The 21,104-nt window shown below is 36.2% G+C and overlaps 1 protein-coding gene across 2 annotated transcripts in view; it reads right to left on the bottom strand.

Moving 5' to 3' along the window:
- The window catches only part of LOC131435549 (dopamine receptor 1-like), a 306,195-nt gene that overhangs the window by 48,260 nt on the left and 236,831 nt on the right, over window positions 1-21,104 (bottom strand). For both annotated transcript variants that reach the window (XM_058603563.1, XM_058603571.1), the window contains exons 2-4: window positions 19,106-19,280; window positions 18,499-18,678; window positions 7,475-7,604 (exon numbers count right to left, since the gene is read on the bottom strand). In XM_058603563.1, the coding sequence (XP_058459546.1) occupies window positions 7,475-7,604; window positions 18,499-18,678; window positions 19,106-19,280 (485 nt within the window). The remainder of the gene's footprint in view (window positions 1-7,474; window positions 7,605-18,498; window positions 18,679-19,105; window positions 19,281-21,104) is intronic.

Raw genomic sequence — 21,104 nt, 5'->3', positions numbered from 1 at the left:
GGAGAATGGAAAACATCTTCTAAATTTGTAGGTCATGGAGGAAATGATTTTGCCAATTAAACTACCCTGCATATGAAAACACATGAATAGACAGACTAATTGACTTGAATTTCTATTTTGAGGTGGTCCTCCAAAAGTAAACTAGGACAATCCTAGAAAACCGACATTATGATCTTTGCGACCCATTGAGGCACTCGTGCCGCTTGAAAGAATTCGTGCTTTCGTGCTTCTGGTTTCTTTGCGTTAGCTAGCTCCGATTAAGCGGCAGTGAGGTCGGACAGCACTCAAACATAAACGATGTGATGAATCGCATTAGCCATTTTATCGCTTGCGCTTAGATAACGTACAGGAAAAATTGGTTATTAAATACACCAATGCAAATGATTTAATGCTTAGTAGTCAATAATGTCAAATAATTTGCGTAGAATTTTCATTCAAAGGATAATAAATCAATCTGAAAAGTTTAATCATAAGAGCACACTAAGAACATGATTTCCTCGGAGTTGGTTGAACCGAATTTTATAAACCTAGATTGATACGAAAGGTCACGCTTTTTTATAAAACGTCAATGATTTTATTTCGGAGCCGACTTCCGGTTCCATAATTACAAGGTGTTCAAAATTATGTGTAAAATATATACATTCATTTTCTGTTATTTGTTTGTTGTTTGTTGAATATCTTAAACCGTCAGCGGATTTTTTTTAAATTTATTTCAAACCTTTTTACAAACTGAAAAAGTTAAGTTAGTTTATGCATAAACAAACGGTTCAAGGCTCAATTATTTTTTTCTTTAGAATCCCTTAGAAATATTTATGAAAATCTGAGTAATACTAGATTGATTGAAACAGGTTTTTCATAATTTGAAATCAATTTCAACACGATATCAAGACAATTGTATGACTCGGTGATATGATCCTTTCGGTGAAACGGCATTCGTTGATATGATCCTGACCCCTCTGAATCATACCGAGTTTTCCACTTTCAATTTGCAAATATTTTTCGATCGGACGAATTTGTGTGCAATTGGGTTGACACGATTCCATGGCGAAGCACTTCTTGTTGCTAGTGGCAGGTAGTCAAATCTTGCCAATACTTTTTTTACCTTTAATTGATGGTGAAGTGCGTTTTTTACAGGGACACGAAAATATTTGAGGATACAACTAGGTTTTATATTTTCATAATCTAACTACGTTGGATTTTCAACGTGAGTGTAGAAAACATAATTAATCTTTCATCAGTTTCCATCTTGACCATTTTATTTTTAAATCATAATAGATTGAAACGAAACTTTTAACTCTGGAGGATGAGTGCTTTTCTGGGCACAAGCTACCGGAAACCTCCTCTACAAACAGACTATCCAAATATCAGGTGAATCGAGATTATTATGATTGAGGGGGCCTTCCACCTTGTGCGATCGAGTTTCATGTAATTTTTTAAGTGTCGAATACAAAAACCAATACAAGCCCCCCCCCCTGAAGTGTACACAGATTTTTGGTTCGATCACAGATTTTTGAAAAAAAAAAATTACCTACCATCTCTGTTGGAAACACTTTCGGAGGAATTTCTTAACATTAAGCTAATAGCCATACAGTGCGATACAATTGGTTACTTCGCACTCATAAATTTTACACAGCGTGACCATTCACAACGTGATAAATAAAATACAAGTTTTAATACAGGGTTCGCTAAAGAAATAGCAGAAAATACAACGAGTTGGAAAAAAAAGTCACGAGACGCCCAATTTTGGGTTTCTCCATTTGAGAAGGGAGAGAAACAAAAAGGCACAGGAAAAAATCACAACCTTTGTCATCGTATGGGTTGAACAAAAAAGAAAATATTCATTTTGGTATGAATTTTTAATATCCAATTGTTTCAATTCCCTGGGCAAATGGGAGGGGTCCCACGCTCAGTTCATCTGCTCAGTTCCCAGTGCCGAGAAATTTCCGAACAAACAAAGTTTATTGTTATTGCACATTCTATTCTGTGTCCTTCGAAAATCTGCATAAATTAGTATGTGGATACGTGTGCAGTACAGCTAATCATATTGCTATTTACGTTTCCCCACACAAATAACATAAAGGCAGCGCGAGGGCTTCCAACCTAGTAAACCTCGTTCAAGGTGAATGCCGTCCTTTTCTTCCGATTGAATCCAACGCCTTACTAGACCAACTTTTACTGAATGCAAATCAATGCTCAATCCAATCGAATCCTTACCCGAAGGATTGTACAGTTCCCAAGTACAATCTGTTTCGACTTTTGCAATCAAGGACCAAGGCAGACCGGCTGAATAGGAACTTCTGACGATGATGGTGATTTTGCAATCAAAATCATCGAAACAGTTCTCGAGAACCTGAGAGGAGCTGTCGGATTTAATTGCTTCAATCCATGCCGGAGAAGTGCTTCGGTGTAGTAATTCCCTAAATGGATCCAAAGTCGGTGTTTATCGTCTATTTCCATGTTGACCGAACGCTTACTAAGCAAGTTGTATTCGGATTTTTGCCTACACTGGAAACAGGAGCTAACAATGATTGCCTAATGCTCTCGATAACTGTCTGGCTGTGGGGATTTAATCGGTTTAACTCTATTTGAGCCGCTTCTGTATGCCAATCAAGTCGAAATTATTTGCTCAGTGCACCAGTAACAACTATGGATTGCTATTACAAGTAGGCACAAACAGAAAATACTACATATTCTAACATAAGAGCATGGGTTTCTTATCGGCAAATCGCCACGTTAGCATTTGTGCAAAGTGTTTGTTCCTTTTCGGCGAGGACAATTTATCTGTTCTTGTGGCTAGAGTTGCCAACTACGCGTGCCTCATGGAATCAAAAAGGTTCGAGAAAATTCTAGAAGAACCGTAGAGATTTAAGAAGTTGCTGGAAGCTTCAATATATTCAGGAGTATTCAATCTCTTTGCTTGGCGATTCAATAAGATTCAAAGGGATTCAAGAAGATTCAAGACGATTCAAGAGGATTTAAGAAGATTCAAGAAGATTCAAGAAGATTCAAGAAGATTCAAGAAGATCCAAGAAGATTCAAGAAGATCCAAGAAGATTCAAGAAGATTCAAAAAGATTCAAGAAGATTCAAGAAGATTCAAGAAGATTCAAAAAGATTCAAGAAGATTCAAGAAGTTTCAAGAAGATTCAAGAAGATTCAAGAAGAATCATGAAGATTCAAGAAGATTCAAGAAGATTCAAGAAGATTCAAGAAGATTCAAGAAGATTCAAGAAGATTCAAGAAAATTCAAGAAGACTCAAGAAGATTCAAGAAGATTCAAGGAGATTCAAGGAGATTCAAGAAGATTCAAGGAGATTCAAGGAGATTCAAGAAGATTAAAAAAGATTCAAGAAGATTCAACAAAATTCAATACGGTTCGAGAAGATTCAAGAAGATTCAAGAAGATTCAAGAAGTTTCAAGAAGATTCAAGAAGATTCAAGAAGAATCATGAAGATTCAAGAAGATTCAAGAAGATTCAAGAAGATTCAAGAAGATTCAAGAAGATTCAAGAAGATTCAAGAAGATTCAAGAAGATTCAAGAAGATTCAAGAAGATTCAAGAAAATTCAAGAAAATTCAAGAAGATTCAAGAAGATTCAAGAAAATTCAAGAAGATTCAAGAAGATTCAAGAGGATTCAAAGGGATTCAAGGAGATTCAAGAAGATTCAAGAAGATTCAAGAAGATTCAAGAAGATCCAAAAAAATGCAAGAACAATTGAAAAGATCCAAGAAGTTTCTATAAAATTTAAAAAGATTCAAAAAGAATCTAGAGGATTCATGAAAATTCTAGATATTTCTAGAAGAATTAAGAAGATTCAAGGAGAATCTAGAGTATTCAAAAAGATTTAATAAGATCAAAGATTCAAAAAGATTCAAGAAAATTCAAGAAGAGTCAAGATTATAGAAAATTCTAGAAGATTCAACAAGATTCAAGAAGATTAAGGCAGAGTCAAAAAGATTCAGGATTATTTGAAGAGACTCTAGAAGAACTGTGTAGCTTGAAATGTATCCAAGATGATTCATGAAAATACAAGTTGTTTCAAGAAAATGTCATCAGTTTTTAGAAGAGTCAAGAAGACTTAAGAAGATTTTAGAAGAGTAGTAGGACTAGTAGTAGGACTAGTACGGACTCAATTCAAAACCCCGTTCATAGGGCCAGTGCTAATGGACCTTAAATTTAGAACCACAATATTCAAAACAAAAAATATTCTAGGAGATTCAGAAGATTATTGAAGATTTAAGAAGACGCGAAAAGATTCAAGGGGAGTCAAAAAGATTCAAGAAAATTCAAGACGATGAATAATGATTATAGAAGATTTGAAAAAAAAACCAGAAGATTCAAGATGCTTCTAAAACATTCAGAAGAGTCAAGACGATTTTAGAAGATTCAAGAAGGTTCTGGAAGATGCATAAAGATTCATTATGCTCCTAGAAGATTCTGCAGGATAAAAATAAGATTCAACAAAATATAAGCATTTTTAAGACGATTAAAGAGGCTTGTAATTTTTAAGAAGGTTGAAGAAGATTGAAGAAGATTTAAGATGATTCAAGGAAATTCAAAAGTGTTCAAGAAGATATAAAATAATTCAAAATATATAAGAAAGTTCAAGAAGATCCTAGAACAAGAAAATTAAAGAATATTTAAAAAGATTCAAGAACAGCCAAGAAAAGTAGAGAAAATTCAAGAAACTTCTAGCATATTCCAGATGATTTACAAATATTTAATAGGTTTCAAGAAGATGCAGAAAGATTCAAAAGAATTTACAAGATTCAAGAAGATTGTACAAGATTCGAGAAGATTATAAAAAATTCAAGAAAATTCAATCAGATTCAACAGGGTTCGAGTAAAGCTCAGAAAAATTTAAGAAGATTTTAAGTATTCCATAAGATTGTTGAAGATTCTAGAAGATTCAAGATGAACCAAGAAGGTTCAAGAAGATTCAAGAAATTTTAAGAAGATTTCAGACGATTCTATAAGAGTTTATACGGTTCAAAAGATTAAAAAAAATTCAAGAAATTTTAAGATGATTCAAATAGACACAGAAAGATTAAAATGCATTCAAAAAATTGCGAAAGATTCAAAAAGATTCAAGACGGTTCCGGAAGATTCAAGAAGTTTTTAAAATATTCAAGAAGGTTCAAGTGAATTCGAGAAGATTCAAGAAGAATTAGGAAGATTCAAGAAAATCGTTTAAGTTTCAAAACGATTCAAGATGAATGAAGAAGAATCAACAAAAATCAAGAAGATTCAAGAATAAAATTCTAAAATGTTGAAGACGATTAAAAAATATTTAAGTAGATTCAAAAAGGTTTAGGAAATTTAAGAATATTCAAGAAGATTGAAGACGATTCAAGAATAATTAAGAAAATTAGAGCAAATTCCAGAAAATTTGCGGTTCAAGAAGATGCTCAAGAAGATTTACGAAGATTCAAGGAGGAAATTCAAAAATGTTGAAGACGATTAAAAAAGAGTTCAAGTAGGTTAAGATGGTTCAAAAGATTCAAGAATATTCAAGAAGAATTAAGACGATTCAAGATGAAGACTAAAAAAATCTATCAAATTCCTGAAGATTAGAGAAGGTTAAAGAAGATTGAAGAAGATTCAAGAATATTTAAGAAGATTCATGAAGATTTACGAAGATTCATGAAGATTTACGAAGATTCACAGAGATTCAAGGAGATTCAAGGAGAAAATTCAAAAATGTTAAAGGCGATTCAAAGAAATTCAAGTAGATTCAAGAAGGTTACAAAAATTCAAGAATATTCAAGGCGATTCAAGAAGATTATAGAAAACTCTTGTATATTCCAAAAGGTTCAAGAATATTCAAAAATATTCAAGAAGATTCAAAAGATTTACATAGATTCAAGAAGATTCAAAGAGAAAAATTTTGAAGATGATTAAAAAAATTCAAGTAGATTCAGGAAAGTTTAACTGATTCAAGACGATTCAAGAAAATTATACAAAATACTAGCAAATTTCAGAAGATTTAAAAAGGTTCAAGAAGATTAAAAAAATAAAAATATACAAGTAGATTCATGAAGATTTATGAAGAATCGCGAAAATTCAAGGAGAAAATTTAAAAATGTTTATATTATTTTATTGTTATTAATTCCATCTGACTAAAGCCTACATGAAATATAATAGATATAATATTAAATACTATTAAAAAAATCAAGTAGAAGTAGATTACAGAATTATATGATTATTAAGATCAGAAAGATTAAAGAAGATTTAAGCAGATTAAAGGAGATGAGGAGATTCAATGTTCAAGCTTCAATAGGCTCAGGAATGTGAAGAAAGTTTGAAAACTGAGTAAAATTGGAAGAGTCTCCCGGAAGTTACAAGTAAGATCAAGGAGATTGTAAAAAAATTCAAGAAAATGTAATAAATTTCAAGATGATTTAGAGATTCCGAAAACATTCATTAGAAATTTTAAATACACTAAAGATCAGTTCCATGGAGTTGTAATACGAGCTAGTATTGTGTAACTACGCAACCAATATTTTAAATGTAGAAAGTAAAATAACTTCGCTTTGCTATTTTTTTAATTCTCTACACATGGCAATTTGAAAATGTTTTCCTTAAAGGGCAGAGGACAGTACGTTTAAGACGTAAGTTTATTACTATTTCTTCGTTTCAAATTAAATTTTCTTGAAAACGGTGATGAATAAAAAAAATGCACCTGACAATGTCTTTTCAATTTAGTTGAGAATATTCTGTGAAATTTTTAGAATGATTCATTAAGTTTACCACTGGTATTTTTTTTTACTGAAGAACTGCTGCAATTGCAACACTTGGAACTGCATACCTCAACTAGGAGCAGCTCACTCAGACAAAACAATGTGCATCTCCCACACATCGTTGACCATCCAGTAATACGATTCTTACTTTAAAAAAACTTAGTAACACATTACTTATATAAAATTCTGATCTAACAGACTTGTTGTCGATTTTTTTCCATGCAGAATTATTGCATGACCAGTACAACGATCGAACTGATATAGAGGATAAATTCAAGACTGAGTAAGTAAATAACTAACTTTCAATAGCAGAATATTTTTCTCTTAACAAAATTGCTGGCGGCCGAGAGATGCATACTAGGTGGTAACCCTACTTGAAAGTTTTAGCCTGGGACAAACAAGGACCGAGTGTTCACTTCTGCAAGGCTAAAAGACAATGTTTCGGAAAATAGATTGGAAAAATAGTCTTTTTCCTGGTCGGTCTTGTTTACAGCTTTCGCGGATTTGTGAGTACGTAAAAAGCAGAATCATGTCCCAATTTTTTGTTCGTCGTAGACATACTTCTACTCTTTTGCCGTATCCCGTTGTCAGCTGTTCGAGACAGCTCGATGATTAATGGGCCCGTGCACGAGAAGGGCGCTGTGCTGGGCATCCGTCCGCTAATGGAAGAGGATTTTTTCATTGTTTCCGAATTTTCCCAGCACTGCGTTCGGTAATCATTGGGTTTGCTTACCTGAGCGGATCCTTGATGTGAATGTATCTGTCCAGCGAGATGGCACACAAATTCAGGATGGAAGCGGTTGAACACATGACATCGAATGCCACCCAGGTGTCGCAGAACTGGGCTCCAAAGATCCAGTAACCTGTGATGGAGAGAGGGTTAGAGAAAAGATCGTAATTAAAATTTGTGCAGATTTTCATTAGTGTTTGCAGGGCAAGTCGACTTTGAAACTATGAAAGCTCATCGTCATCAGCTGCAGCAACAAAACTGGCGTCCGTTCGTTGTAGTGAAATATGCGGGATGAGTTGTTGAGCACCGAAAATGCTTCCGGCACAACAACCATTACCGAGTAACGAGTTTGAAACTTTCTAATCGACAGCCAGTGATGCCAGTTTTTGTTTGCGGAAACTAATTTGCGTTGAAGATACTCATATTTCACGAATACTTCAGGACGGAAATCTATATCACGTCACGTTTCTATGAGAAATATTTGCAAATAATCGACGAGATAGGAAAATAATTTCTAGTGTATGTGTCAAAAAAGAGTACACTGCATATTTAGCAACCATTGCTTAGAACAAACGTCATGTGATTGTTCACGAAACCGGAAAACTATCTAGTTTTGAGTACTTTTTATCCAATTTTTGGGTTGCATTCAATAACCTAATTTGGGTCTAAGTAGGCGCATGCAAAATATTCTGAGCAGAGCGAAAAATAAATATAACTCAGCTGCACTTGCAAATTATGAGAACGAGATCCATGTCTAGTCAACGGCATAAGCGGAACAGTAGTTTCAAAATTGTGTTCTTTCTTTCATTTGCCCTTTCAGTCCTTTTTTGTTTTCAGTGCAAATCGTATGCTGTGCAGTGTCGATATTCAACCGACGATTTGAGAATCGATAATGACAGAAAACGACTCACTATGATATTTAACTGCTGATGCTCATATCTATTTTGGTTTCCAAAGAGCTTCTGGGGAGTCATTACATTAATTTATCATATTTAAGATACTCTTTACAGCCAAACGTCACAGATTCTCAATATATCGATTAGAGAATTAGAATTGGAACTCTACTGATTCTCTCTGCAGACGTGGTTTCGCTTTGTCATAGAGGAACGAGTGACTTAACAGTGATACTCTCTTTTTTTGCAGTGAGAGACGAAAATGCATCGTCTCTCATCGTTCGTTGGATTGGACTCTTTCATCGAGAATGTGTGACAATTTTAAGCTGATTTTGAGTAGTAATATCCACTCAATCGTAAATTGCATTCACTCAGTTGTTCAGTTTCAATGGCTCAGTTTCATGTTGAATGCGGTTCACTCAAATTAAGCTTATTGCACGAAATTCTGTTGCAAGGTTTTGCTCTGTATTTTAAAAACATTAGAAAGAGCGAGTAAAGGTACAGATTCCAAACAACAAAAAACAAAATCAAATAAACAGTATTCAAATAATGGGTAGTCATTTTTTTTTCTGTGATGATGATTTACCCTATATATGATGATGTAATGATGCTTTTCTAAGTAGTGTCGAACGGAAAAAAATTTGATCCTAAGGCCAAGGCTAATCATGTGCAACCTGCTCTCAAAGAAAATTCATATCGTTATACAATATTTGAAAAGATTTCAATCCTTTAACTGTCATATTGATGGAGCTAGGAAGTTTCTTTTGGTATATTTTATTTTTAAAGCAACCGCTGTACCGAAAAAATCGAGTAAAATCAGAGATATTTTGGGTATGGTTTACAGTTTGCTTTCCAATGTTTCAACATTTATTTGTACATTAAAAATACTTTAAAAATCTGAAACTTAGCTTTTCACACTCTGTACTACTCTGGATTTTCAGTAACAAATTAATTATTTTTGAACGTATAAAAGCGCCTCGGTTTCATATTTTATCAAATGTGTACGAAAACAATTTTTGATTTTTTCTTACAAAATTAAACATTCAAACATGCGTCTCTATCAAAGTTCTATTGGAAGGAACCGCATGGTGAATAACCACTGGAACTAAGTACCGGTGGTAGGTTATACGGGTCAAGCCACGCCAGATTTCCTAATGCCATTCGAACGAATCTTGACCCTCTTGAAAGTGAAATTTTTACACTAATCACCCTGTAATTCCAAAAGACGGATCCGTACAAAATTGAGGAATTTAGTTTTTCTTTGATACGAATCTAAGTTTGTAAAAATCTGTTCAGACATCTCAGAAAAGTGAGAGCAGAAAATATTACATAGCACATGGGTTGAAAAATCCCTGAGCCTAACAATTAGATGGCACTAGTTTTATTGTAGTCATCTGTTTTACTAACCTTTAAAAGACAGCTGTTAAAATTTCATGATATTCTATTTATTAGTTTGTGAGTGGATCAAACACAATTTCGTGTTTTAATTTTACATTGTTTCTTGATGGGAACAAATACCGTTTTAACAAATAATGACTTGAAAAGTGTTATGGAGACTCCGCTCCACCAACAACTACAATAACAATGAAACCTTTCAGGCAATTCTCCAATTCCATCTCAGAAAAATGTTTCGTCTTTGGAGGTGAGCTAAGTTTGAAGTCAATTTTCGATTTCTATGAAAGAAGTAAGCTGATGACCTGTCAGATCGTGCTGCATCCATCGCAACAACCAGTAATTAGAAAGAACAATGTCAGGAGAATACGGTGGATGCGGCAAAATGTCTCACCTGAGCATGTTTAAATATTTTTTCACGATTTTTGCGACACGAAGCCGAGCATTGTCATGTAGCAGAATAACTTGCTCTTTGCTTGAATTCCGATCGTTCTTCTCGTAATGCACGGTTCAAACGCATCAATTGCAGCCTATACCGATCGCCCGTTATAGTATCGCCTGGTAGTAGCAGCTCATAGTACACAACACTCTTTTGGTCCCACCAGATGCACAACGTGACCTTCGAACCTTGATGTTGGTGTTGAGGTCAATGGCAACAATTGACTGGGCGTGGCGTAGTATGTTTTCTTCTTGGGGTTATCATAGAATATCCATTTCTCATCTCCATCTTCGATGTAAAAAAATCCTTTCCTTGTTTTCTTTGAACCAGCTGCTCTGAAGTGAAAAGTGAAAAGGTACAGAAACTGTTTGTTGAGTAATTTCCAATGATTCTGCAAGCTCCTCTTGCGTTTGACTCGAATCTTCTTCGAGTAATGCCTCCAACTGTTTGTCTTCGATTTTTTTTATTTTACAGTGCGAACCCTGTCTATAACGCTGAAATCTCCATTCTTGAAACGATGAAACCATTCCCTACATGACTTATCAGTCAGAGCATTATGACCATGAACATCTACAAGAATTTGATGCGCTTCAATTGCACTTTTCTTCCAATTAAAACAGAAAACTAAAACCTCCCGCAAATGCTGTTTAGTTAACACAAAATTCCTCATAATTAACTCAGTGAAAAACAAGGTGTAAAAAAACTCGAAGCAATATGAAATCAATATTAATGACTGATGTCTAACCTCTTGATACTATCGACATCAGCTGTTACAGTTCAATATTCATAACCGACAGAGCCATCTTTTGAAAACGGAACGAACTAACTTGTGCCAACAATATGAAGTAACTTTTCTCGGAGTTGTTTTGACGATTTTTCACAAACTTAGATTCAAATGAAAGATCTCATGGTCCTACTGCCTGCTATTGAGATTCACCTGCATCGAGAGCTTCGAAATTCTCAATTTTCTTAGAGACCGATTAACCGATTAGATTCAAATGAAAGTCCCATCTCCTGCTGTTGAATTTTTATCCGGATCCTACTAGCGGTTCTGGAGTAAACGGGGTAAAAAGCGCGGAAAAAATTGTAAGAAAGTAAACTCATTTTGCTCAAGGACTGCTCGACCAATTTTCAGGTTTTAATAAAAGATCTCACAATTATAAATTATTATTATTATGTTGCTTTATTTACCCTCGGTTTTAACCTTACGGCCATTCGCCGAGGTAACAATTATAAAGAATTCTATCGAATTTTATCCGCATCTCCGGGATTACAGGTTGATAAGGATAGAAAATCGAATTTCAACTACGTGTTTTACCTTTTTTTATGAACATAGCCAATAGGTGAAGAAACCGCTCAAACTGTAGAAGAAATTTGCGAGGTCCGAAATGATTTTGGTCGAACTAGTCGCAAATTAAAGTTCTCCTCGTTCTCCAGAACGCAATTGAATGTTTTGAAGTTTGGCTGTTTACTGTTCAAGTGGTACGAAATGTTATATCAAAATTTTCAGTTTTTTGACAACATCTGCTACGATTGACCTTGGAAACAAAATGTGTGTTGGGACATAGACTTCACATGGTGATAGCTATCCAACAAGCCATAGATTGTTAAAATCTGTTTATTTTTAACAGACATATCGATATTTTTGTGTTTGAAATTTGTTTAAAACCAAGAATAAGGCCTACTTTGGTTAGCATCGTCCATTCCTCCAGCACATTCTTATAGTGAGTATAAATTTCATGGCATTCAAAATATTACTGTCAATCGGATTGATCGAGCGCACAGAAATCAGTCGAGTAAGAAATTATTACCCAATCCGTTTTCGAGACAATGTGCGGGTAAAAGAGAAACGACCCTGTTCATTTTTCCGTGAAATCGGATGAGTAGCAAAACTATAATCGTAATCGGTGTGACAAAGCTTAAATCTAAGATTGAATTTATTACAGATTACTTAAACATCGCTTACCAGAATTGAATAAATGAAAAATCCAAAGATTTCAGTTTCATAAAATTTGTTAAAAAAAAGCTGCAAGATTGGCAACGCTGTCGACCATGGCCATAGTGGCTTGTAAAACCAATTGCATCCCGTAAAAGCTGTCGAAATGGGACAATTTATCCGGAGGGTGAAAGGTGTTATGAGCAAATGGATTTTTGACAGTGTAAGCGTGTCCAAAGACGGAAATCATCATCATCATCATCTACATCAGCAACGTCAATATCATCGTCGTTAATATCAACAATATCCCGGCAACCGAAAAAGGTGAGATTTAGTTCACGGCTAGAGCTCGTCGGACACCGTTCGACGAAGGACAGCTCACCGTAATTGAATCACTTTATAAACGTCGATAAGACGGCGAGCAGGCAAATTGGGGCTTAAATGGCTGTGATGCGTTTTAGTGACATTGATTACTTGCGGATAAGCTTGATGGAAGTGGCCTCCATTTGTATAGATAGAGTAATCAACTATATTAATTGATCCACGGATTTGAAGAACCTAACAGATTTAAGCAAGATGACAGGCGGGGAAAAATAATAGCCCGATTCCGGGGAACTATCCTTCAATTTCAATCGGATGAGAACATCACCGGAAGTGGAATCATTGGTAAATATCGATAAGATAAGTTTTCTCATTTTGATGTAAAACATCGTAAAATTTTTGTATGACAAATCAAATAGCACGGTAAAATGAATGTCATACTGAACTCAAGAGACTTCCAAAAAAGTGCACGAATCTTTCAAACTTGATTGATAACATCGAGTTCTTAGAGATAACTGCTATTAAATTTGATACAGTTACTGGTCACCTTTTGACCTGGTGATGTGAACCTTTTTGAAGAACTTCTATAACTGCTAGTGCAACAAGAAACAAGTGGGTGATTTGTTACACAATTGCTTAAAATGTTTCCCAATTTTGTTCTACAATGATTTTCGCGGTAGTATTGTGAAACTTAACAGCGATAATCGAACAATTGATATTAATATGTGTCGTGATTTTGACAAATCTTTCTTAACATACATATCTAACTTAAATAACAGTTCTACAGCAATTGTACAACATCTTATAATTTCAACAAGTTACATTCGATACTGGGGTTGTTATATCTGTGTTGGATTCCTCCTATTAAGTTTTGCACAGTGCGTCCAGCCACTGTTTTGAAAGCCTTTTTCCACTATTCAAAAACATTTTTACCTGTCCTTTCGATTTCTCAATGTTTCATCAATATTGAACAGTTGTAGTCCTATGGTCCTTCGGGATTATGTTACTCCAAACTCAACTACAAATAGCTGGCAAATGAAAACGAGCGACGATGCAGAAAACGGCGAAATACTTTCTTAATTCGTCTAAAAACTAAATATTTGTGCTAGGGTACATAACCGTTTTTATTATTTTTACGTTTCGTCAGTGACTCATCCGTTGCAGAGCAGTTCAAATATTGAACTGCTTAGTGCTAAACTCGGCAGTTCAATTTGAACCGCTAAGCAGACGTAAAGTTTCTGCTATTTACAGAACACTTTTTGTTTTGTAACGGAGTGCAATGTCTTTTCTGACGTGCCGAACAAAAACGTGTTTTCGACTACTTCTGACCGATGCAGGTTTGGTCATTTAGGGGTTAGTCAAATTTTGTGCTAGGGCACATCACCGTTTTTATTATTTTTACGTTTCGTCTTCGATTCATCGGTGCACTGGCAGTTTATGTTGAACTGCTAACGCTTCCTAATGACTCAACATAAAAAAGATGAGTAGACGTCAAGGTAATGCTTCTTGCAAAACATGCTTTCTTTTAATATATTATGGTTAGATTTCGCTTTGCGAATATCTTGTATCGGTCCTCGGTTTCTGGTTCCGTACAAACTTAATTTTTGTCGTGAATACGACTTACTTTACTATGGGGCGCCTTTTCAAAATTTACCCTCTGAAGGAGTGATAAGTTTTTGATCGTGATTATCTCTTGTTGTATCTAACGAATCAACATAATTTTTGCTACATGCCATCGGAAATATGATTACAATTTTATGATAAAATTTTCAGGTGTGTGACATCTCAAATAATTCAAAATTAAACTTTTCTGAAATGTTTGTTATAAATGAGTATCAAAGAGGATAATTCATAAGGCGCGTTTGCCTTTGTCGTATTTTTAAAGCTCATAGCTCAGTGATCTGTGAAAGGATTTATATGATATAACTACCAATAAAATCGAAATTTTTCAAGTTAAGCGTGTATAGAAAAAAGCATTGAAATATTTCAATAGTACACTATTGAAAACCCTGTCTCATTTGACCCATGTCAACACTAGCCAATCAGAACGCGTTCTGAGGAAGAGAACAAAACATCTGCTGCTGTACAACAAATCGTTAGAGAAAAATGTTCCGAACAGTGCTTAATATCGTAGTGAATTTTTATAGCCCTTAGTAGCGCCCATTAGTGAAAAAGCTACAAACGAAATCACGTAAAAAGAAACCTCTTAACAAAAATTGGATCAGTTTGGATTCTATCGCTACTGCGAGCAGATGTATTGTGCGTCGTTTGTAAAGCTAGTTTCGCTTCCGAAAAGAGCGATTACGTCACAGCTGCTAGTCGTTTGCATTGGTGAAAAAACAACGAAAAGAGGACAACGGTGGGGAGCATCACCAAATCGAAGGTAAATATCCTCAGTTTAGTGCAAATCTAGAACAGTTTGTTTAGATTTGTGCACTTTTCGCTGAGTGAAATTCACAGTAATCGAGATCAAGTGAAGCCTTCTTTGTTTTTGCGAAAAATGTGAATGGGAATGCTTGCATAATTCGGAAGTGTTAAGAAAGATGTCAGTTGTTTTCATATTCACGATATCCAGTTATGTCTCTGACATTACCCGCCCGCCTTTTTTGCTGAATCTCGGCAAAAATTTCGATAAAGGCACATCCGAATTTCTGGCAATCACCTCGGCAAAGTGTGTAATTATTGAGAATCTCGGCAATCCTAAATTTGTTAACTGTCAATTATTGCCGAATTACTGAAAAATTACTACTACACGGAAATAAATTTTCATTCTTTTACTTTCCGATGTAGTGTTCGGTTTTTCCCTCCCTTGTTTTGTTTCAGTACAACTGGAGAACAAAATGTATCAGGTTTTTTTGCGCAACCCTGTACTGCTTCTTGAAGCCTCTATCTTGCAATAAGCAGATACTTACTTAGGTTGTTACTTATGTATTTAGTCTTGGCAACAGTAAGTGTTGCCCGGTGGATTTGACGTTTCCATCATAAAGTTTTACCTTTTTAGCCGTTACAACAAGATTGATAGCACGCCTAAAACAACTTGAGATGAATTTTGTTGCCTTCTGAAAAATGCTTCTATACCTTACTAATATTGAATTTAATTTGGGGTTGCTGCATGCCCCCTTACTTACCGAGCTTGATGATTATGCCGGCTTTAACACAACGGGTCTGTCACAAATTTTGTCTTTTTAGTTAGACTAGCTGAATTACCCGGCGTTGCTCGGAAATGTTTCGGGATGGTAATGCCGCCAAAAATGGTCTCGAAATTGCCCTGCCCAGTGAAATACTCAGACTGTAATGAAGCACAACTTAGACGGCAATCCGATTGAACAATACTCCGATTCCTTACGGCCAGTGTCCCGTCTCAGATCTCACAATAATCATAATTTTCACGGTATTCTCGTCATATCGAGTCAGTTTCGATCAATTTTAGCTTACATTTTCCATGTTTGGGGCACTTGCTAGTCTCCCTCTTCCTTAAAATAACTGATAATCTTCTTTGATGTAAAAGTACTATCTGTATGTGTAAAGAAGCATCGTTTCTCGTCGAATAAATTTCACAGTGAACTCTCCTTTTATTAGTAAACTTACTACAGCTCTCCTCCATGATTACCCTCTGAGTAGTGTAGAAAGTATCTGTGCTCTTCCAAAAGTATCGATTTCCACCTTTGATATATGTGCCATACTTGGTGGCGATTCGTTTGGTTGTTTCGTAGTTATGTTATGAAAATTACATACATTCGCGTTCAAAGGCAGATAAAGATAAATATTCCCTTATTTCTTTGAATTTCCAGTCGGAATATAACCAGATTTTTTGAAATTATTAAAAAAAATTTGCGTTGCATTCGAATTAACAATAGTAATACTATCTCACACGACTTTGAAATTCTTGCCCTCTCTTGTTTTACAAAATTTGGGACAAAAATTGATTTTCAAAACTTCCTCCTTCTAGTCCAAATTTCTCCCCTTGTTTGACGATAAATAAGATAAATTTTTCAATAAGCACCCCTTTTTAGAGAAAATAGCTTCAAACTCCACCCTTTTGATCACCACCTAATGAACATCTAAGCTCGTCGAGAAATATTTGATCCTTCGAATTCCCCCCATGTTAAGAACACTTGCTATAAACCCCTGGAAATGATCATCTCTGAAGAGCAAGAAGTATCAGTGCCAAGTTTGATAGCAATCCGTTCAGTAGTTCCCTAGTTATGCCGTTACAATTATTACACCCTCTTTTTAGAGGCACTCACTACATCCACCCTACACGAATATCCTTATAATCATATCTAAGCAAAAAGCATCTATGGTCTTAACAAAGTATCGATTCTCGTCAAATTATATCATTTTTTTCATGACCACCTCTGTTAAAAATACTTGCTACACTCTACCCCCCCCCCCCCCCCCCCCCTTCAAATAAAAAACTTTATGATCATCTCTGAATAGCAAGAAGTATATGTGCCAAGTTTGATAGCAATCCGTTCAGTATTATGCTGTTACAAACTTTACACCCCTCTTTTTGAAGGCACTTGCTACATCCACCTGGGGGATGACTATATGGGGTATAGTCCTATCTAAGGTATGGAAAATGTTTCTATGTTCTTAAAAAAGTATCGATTCTTGCCAAATTAAATAATTAAATTACACTTGCTACACTCCTTTCCCTATAAAAATATCCTTTTGAAGAGCAAGAGGTACATGTGCCAAGTTTGATAGCAATCCGGCCAGTAGCTCCGGAGTTATGCCATTGCAAACATTACACCCCCCTTTTTAAAGGCTCCTGCTACATCCACCCCCCCCCCCCCCCCCCTATAATAATATCTAACATATGCAAAATGTTTCTATGGTCTTGAAAAAGTATCGATTCTCGTCAAATTAGACTATTTTTTCCATGACTTCCCCTCTGTTAAGGACACTTACTACGCTCCCTCCCCAATTAAAACACCCTTAGGACTATCTCAGAAAAGCATAAAGTATCTGTGCCAAGTTTGGTGGCAATCCGTTCAGTAGTTTCGGAATTGTGACGTTTCAAACATTACACCCCCCCCCCTTTTTTAAAGGCACTTGCTACATCCAACCCCCATATAGTCATATCTAAGGTATGCAAAATGGTTCTACGGTCTTCAAAACGTATCGATTCTTGTCAAGTTAAATGAATTTTACCTTGCCCCCCCCCCACCTTTTTTATGACACTTGCTACGCTCCGTCCCATATAAATATACTCCCTAAACCATCTCTGAAATACAAGAAGTACCTGTGGCAAGTCTGGTGGCAAGCGGTTCAGTAGTTCCGAAGTTATGGCGTTACAAACATACAAACTTACATCCATTTTTATATATATAGATTCATCAAAATTGTTCACAAATGGTTTTGTTTTAACTTTCTGTTTCTCATTTTCTATATTTTATTATTTATTTCTCTGTCTATTATATTATTAATTACCCAACAATAAAATTATGGGTGCAATTCATATTGAAAATGCCTCAACAATGGACTTCTGTATGCGGAGTTTTTGGAACAAAAAAAAATTGAACGCGCGGTTCAATGGTCCGTATCGAAACCGGCAAACGAAAGTCCTGAATCGGCCTCCCGTTGGACGATTTATTGGATATCCCCGGTGATCGACTAAATAGTTAAAACCGGGGTAAAATAAACGACATCTCGTCTCTAATTTATTCGACATTCTTCGGATCAATGGTCCAACGTATAAGACGTTTTTTTCTTAGAGGGACGTGCCATTTATAAAACATACACGGAAAATAAAAACTACCTATTATTTGACTTATTTTTACTTAATTTTGAGTTCTTTTGAATCTTTTTTTTATTCGCTCCTTCAATTGTTGGTAAAATACAAAGAGCGAAACCACACGACAGCGAGAGTTTCGTTCAATACGCTTGAGCCACTTCTCCTAAAATTAGGTTATTGAACGGAACCCCCAAATTGAGTGGAATGTACTTGAAATTAGGTTGTTTTGCGGTTCCGTATAAAAAAAATACTTTACAGGGTAAAGTCGTTAAACACAGAGAACAGTTAACTTGACATCGCACTTACCCAATAAATCGTTAACTCCGGCAAACGTCATCACCAGGGACGCCACGAATAGGTCGGCAATGGCCAGTGACGCTAGAAATAGGTTCCCGATCCGCCGCAGACTTCGCTCGGTGTAGATTGCTATGCATACTAGAATATTACCGGCTACAGAGAGAAATATCACAATCGACAGGAAAACACCTGAAATAAGATGAGGATGGATTTCGTGTTAAAATATTGCAAAATGTTGCGAACTGCCCAAGCCCCTTGTAATGATTTCTGTAGGTTTAATGGATGCCAGATTCAGTGAAAGGACATTAATTGAATAATCTAAATATAGCCTAATAAACTTTATTGCCGTGTTCAAATCAAAACAAATTACCAATAGGAATCGACCTACTACATGTTTATCATTACAATGGCCTTTGGGATTTAACTACACTGAGGAAAATTTGCTACACTTTGTATTCCCGGGCGGTAATTGCCGGATCGACTCGCACTGTCGAGTTTAATTACACCGAGCACCGACAAAGCACAGTATCAATTATTTCCCGCCGTGCACTTGGGTCATCCCTCGAGGGGCCCTCAGCCGGAAATTCAATTCCCAGGTGATTAGCAAAATACTCACCGAGGAACGACATCGATAGGGGAGATAACGCATCAACGTCGCCATCATCATCGCCGGGATCGTCGGGTCCGCTTCCACGGCCTCCACCGCCACCACCAGCTCCGCCTGCATCGCCGGTTCCATCGGTTTGATTCGCCACCGCCGTCAGGTTACATATTGTTGTTGCCGACACCACCTGCGGAGGCACAGAAGAAAAAGAAGAAGCAAAAGGAAGAACATGAGCACAACAGGAACAGCTCAAACCGACCGAGCGACAGACCGGCCGCCATCAGCACCCGGGAAGATGAACCCAGCGGGCGTCGTCAGCTCGGTGTTGGACGGATAAAACGCGGAGGGATTATTCGCCTCGGCTATTAATATTTATAAGCATCAATCGGATGGTACCGTGATGAAACATTTATGTATAAGTATAAATAGTAATCATGGTTGGTATCTCCGGTTTGGAGCGAAGACCATTTAGAATATTTGAATAATGTGTACTCTAGGAACAGAATATTGAATCCTGCGCTTCGACAAAGATTTACTTTCCGTACATTCAAATTCGATCAAAATCATTTTTGGCATAATTTTTGCAACGTTGCAAATCCAATTTACGCGAATACACCGCAACAAGTAGCTGATGCCGGTTGAAAGCGATTAGGACGGGCTTTCCCTTTTCGGAGGAGAAAACATCGGAAGCACACACTTTCACCAGGGTTGCCTTAGTCCAAACGTGCAATGAATTTCAATGGCCTACGCATTTTCATTGTAGCTACAAGGCAAAAGGCTCCTCGTCGTTCGAGTTTCTACAGCACGGAAATCCTTGATTTGATCCTGATTTTATCTTTCTAATGATTATTACTTTTATCGTGAGGTAATTAATATTGGATCACAAAGGAAGGGAATAGAAGCTCGGGGTTCGGGGTTCGACCGGTCATCGCCACTACTGCTCGGAAACCACCGGACGTAGATGATAATAGAGCTTTAATAGAGAATTGATTTGAATCGGGGTGGTGATGTTTTTTTTCAACTTCACGCTTTCAAGGAATAACACAATCACGCCCGAAGCCATTCCGTTTAGTGAGGACTTTTTCCGGGATAGAAACATTAAGCTTCACGTACGGTGAAATATGGAATTGAATTAGAATTAACTTCATCGAGTAATGGATCAGCCTAATTTATCCAATTAATTCGACATTGCTCATCAATTGGTTGAGCATCCCACGTATTCGTTGTTTAATAAACATGAACTCATTGATTTGTTTTAGTCTTGTGAACTCATTCCATAGCACGTAAGCAAGGTCTAGCTCACATTCCTATTGTGAAATTTGATCGTGGAACTTGATTTGTCTGCTACCACAGACAGCCTTCGAAGCCGATTCTTGACGTATGGAAGCATTACACGGTTATTTTCAATTTTACTCGAGGAACTTTTAGTGGTTGAGGGTCGCAGCATCTTTGTCTATCCATGTCTTCATCGCCAATTATTCCATTGATTCTATTCTTTGTTTCCATTTTCATCTATTTTACATTTATTCCTGGGTACATTACAAAGAAACCTGAAAAAATTGTCTTCCAGAATATGAACGCGGATGCGGTAAGACAATCGATATTCTTTCAAATTGTTGAAGTATGAAAGATACATATTTGAAGCGATAATATGTTCAGTGCAGTGTTTCTTTAATGATAATAACTGTCGGTGATTATCGTTTACATAATCATCATCTAACATCATGACGAAAATCGATTGATTTTCTGAGAATGATATTGTTACAACATTATCACCGTTGATCGTCACATAAAATAAATGGAGCCAATTTGATCTGATTAAACTTTGACTCGAAGACTCGAAGACTCGAAGATTCGAAGACTCGAAGACTCGAAGATTTCAAGACTCAAACTCGAAGACTCTAAGATTCGAAGACTCGACGACTCGAAGACTCGAAGACTCGAAGACTCGAAGACTCGAAGACTCGAAGACTCAAAGACTCAAAGACTCGAAGACTCGTAGACTCGAAGA

This window comes from Malaya genurostris, chromosome 1, assembly GCF_030247185.1.
Source record: "Malaya genurostris strain Urasoe2022 chromosome 1, Malgen_1.1, whole genome shotgun sequence".
NCBI classification, from domain to species: domain Eukaryota; kingdom Metazoa; phylum Arthropoda; class Insecta; order Diptera; family Culicidae; genus Malaya; species Malaya genurostris.
The sequence above is the reverse complement of the archived record's forward strand: the minus strand, read 5'-3'. Positions and strand labels throughout refer to the sequence as shown.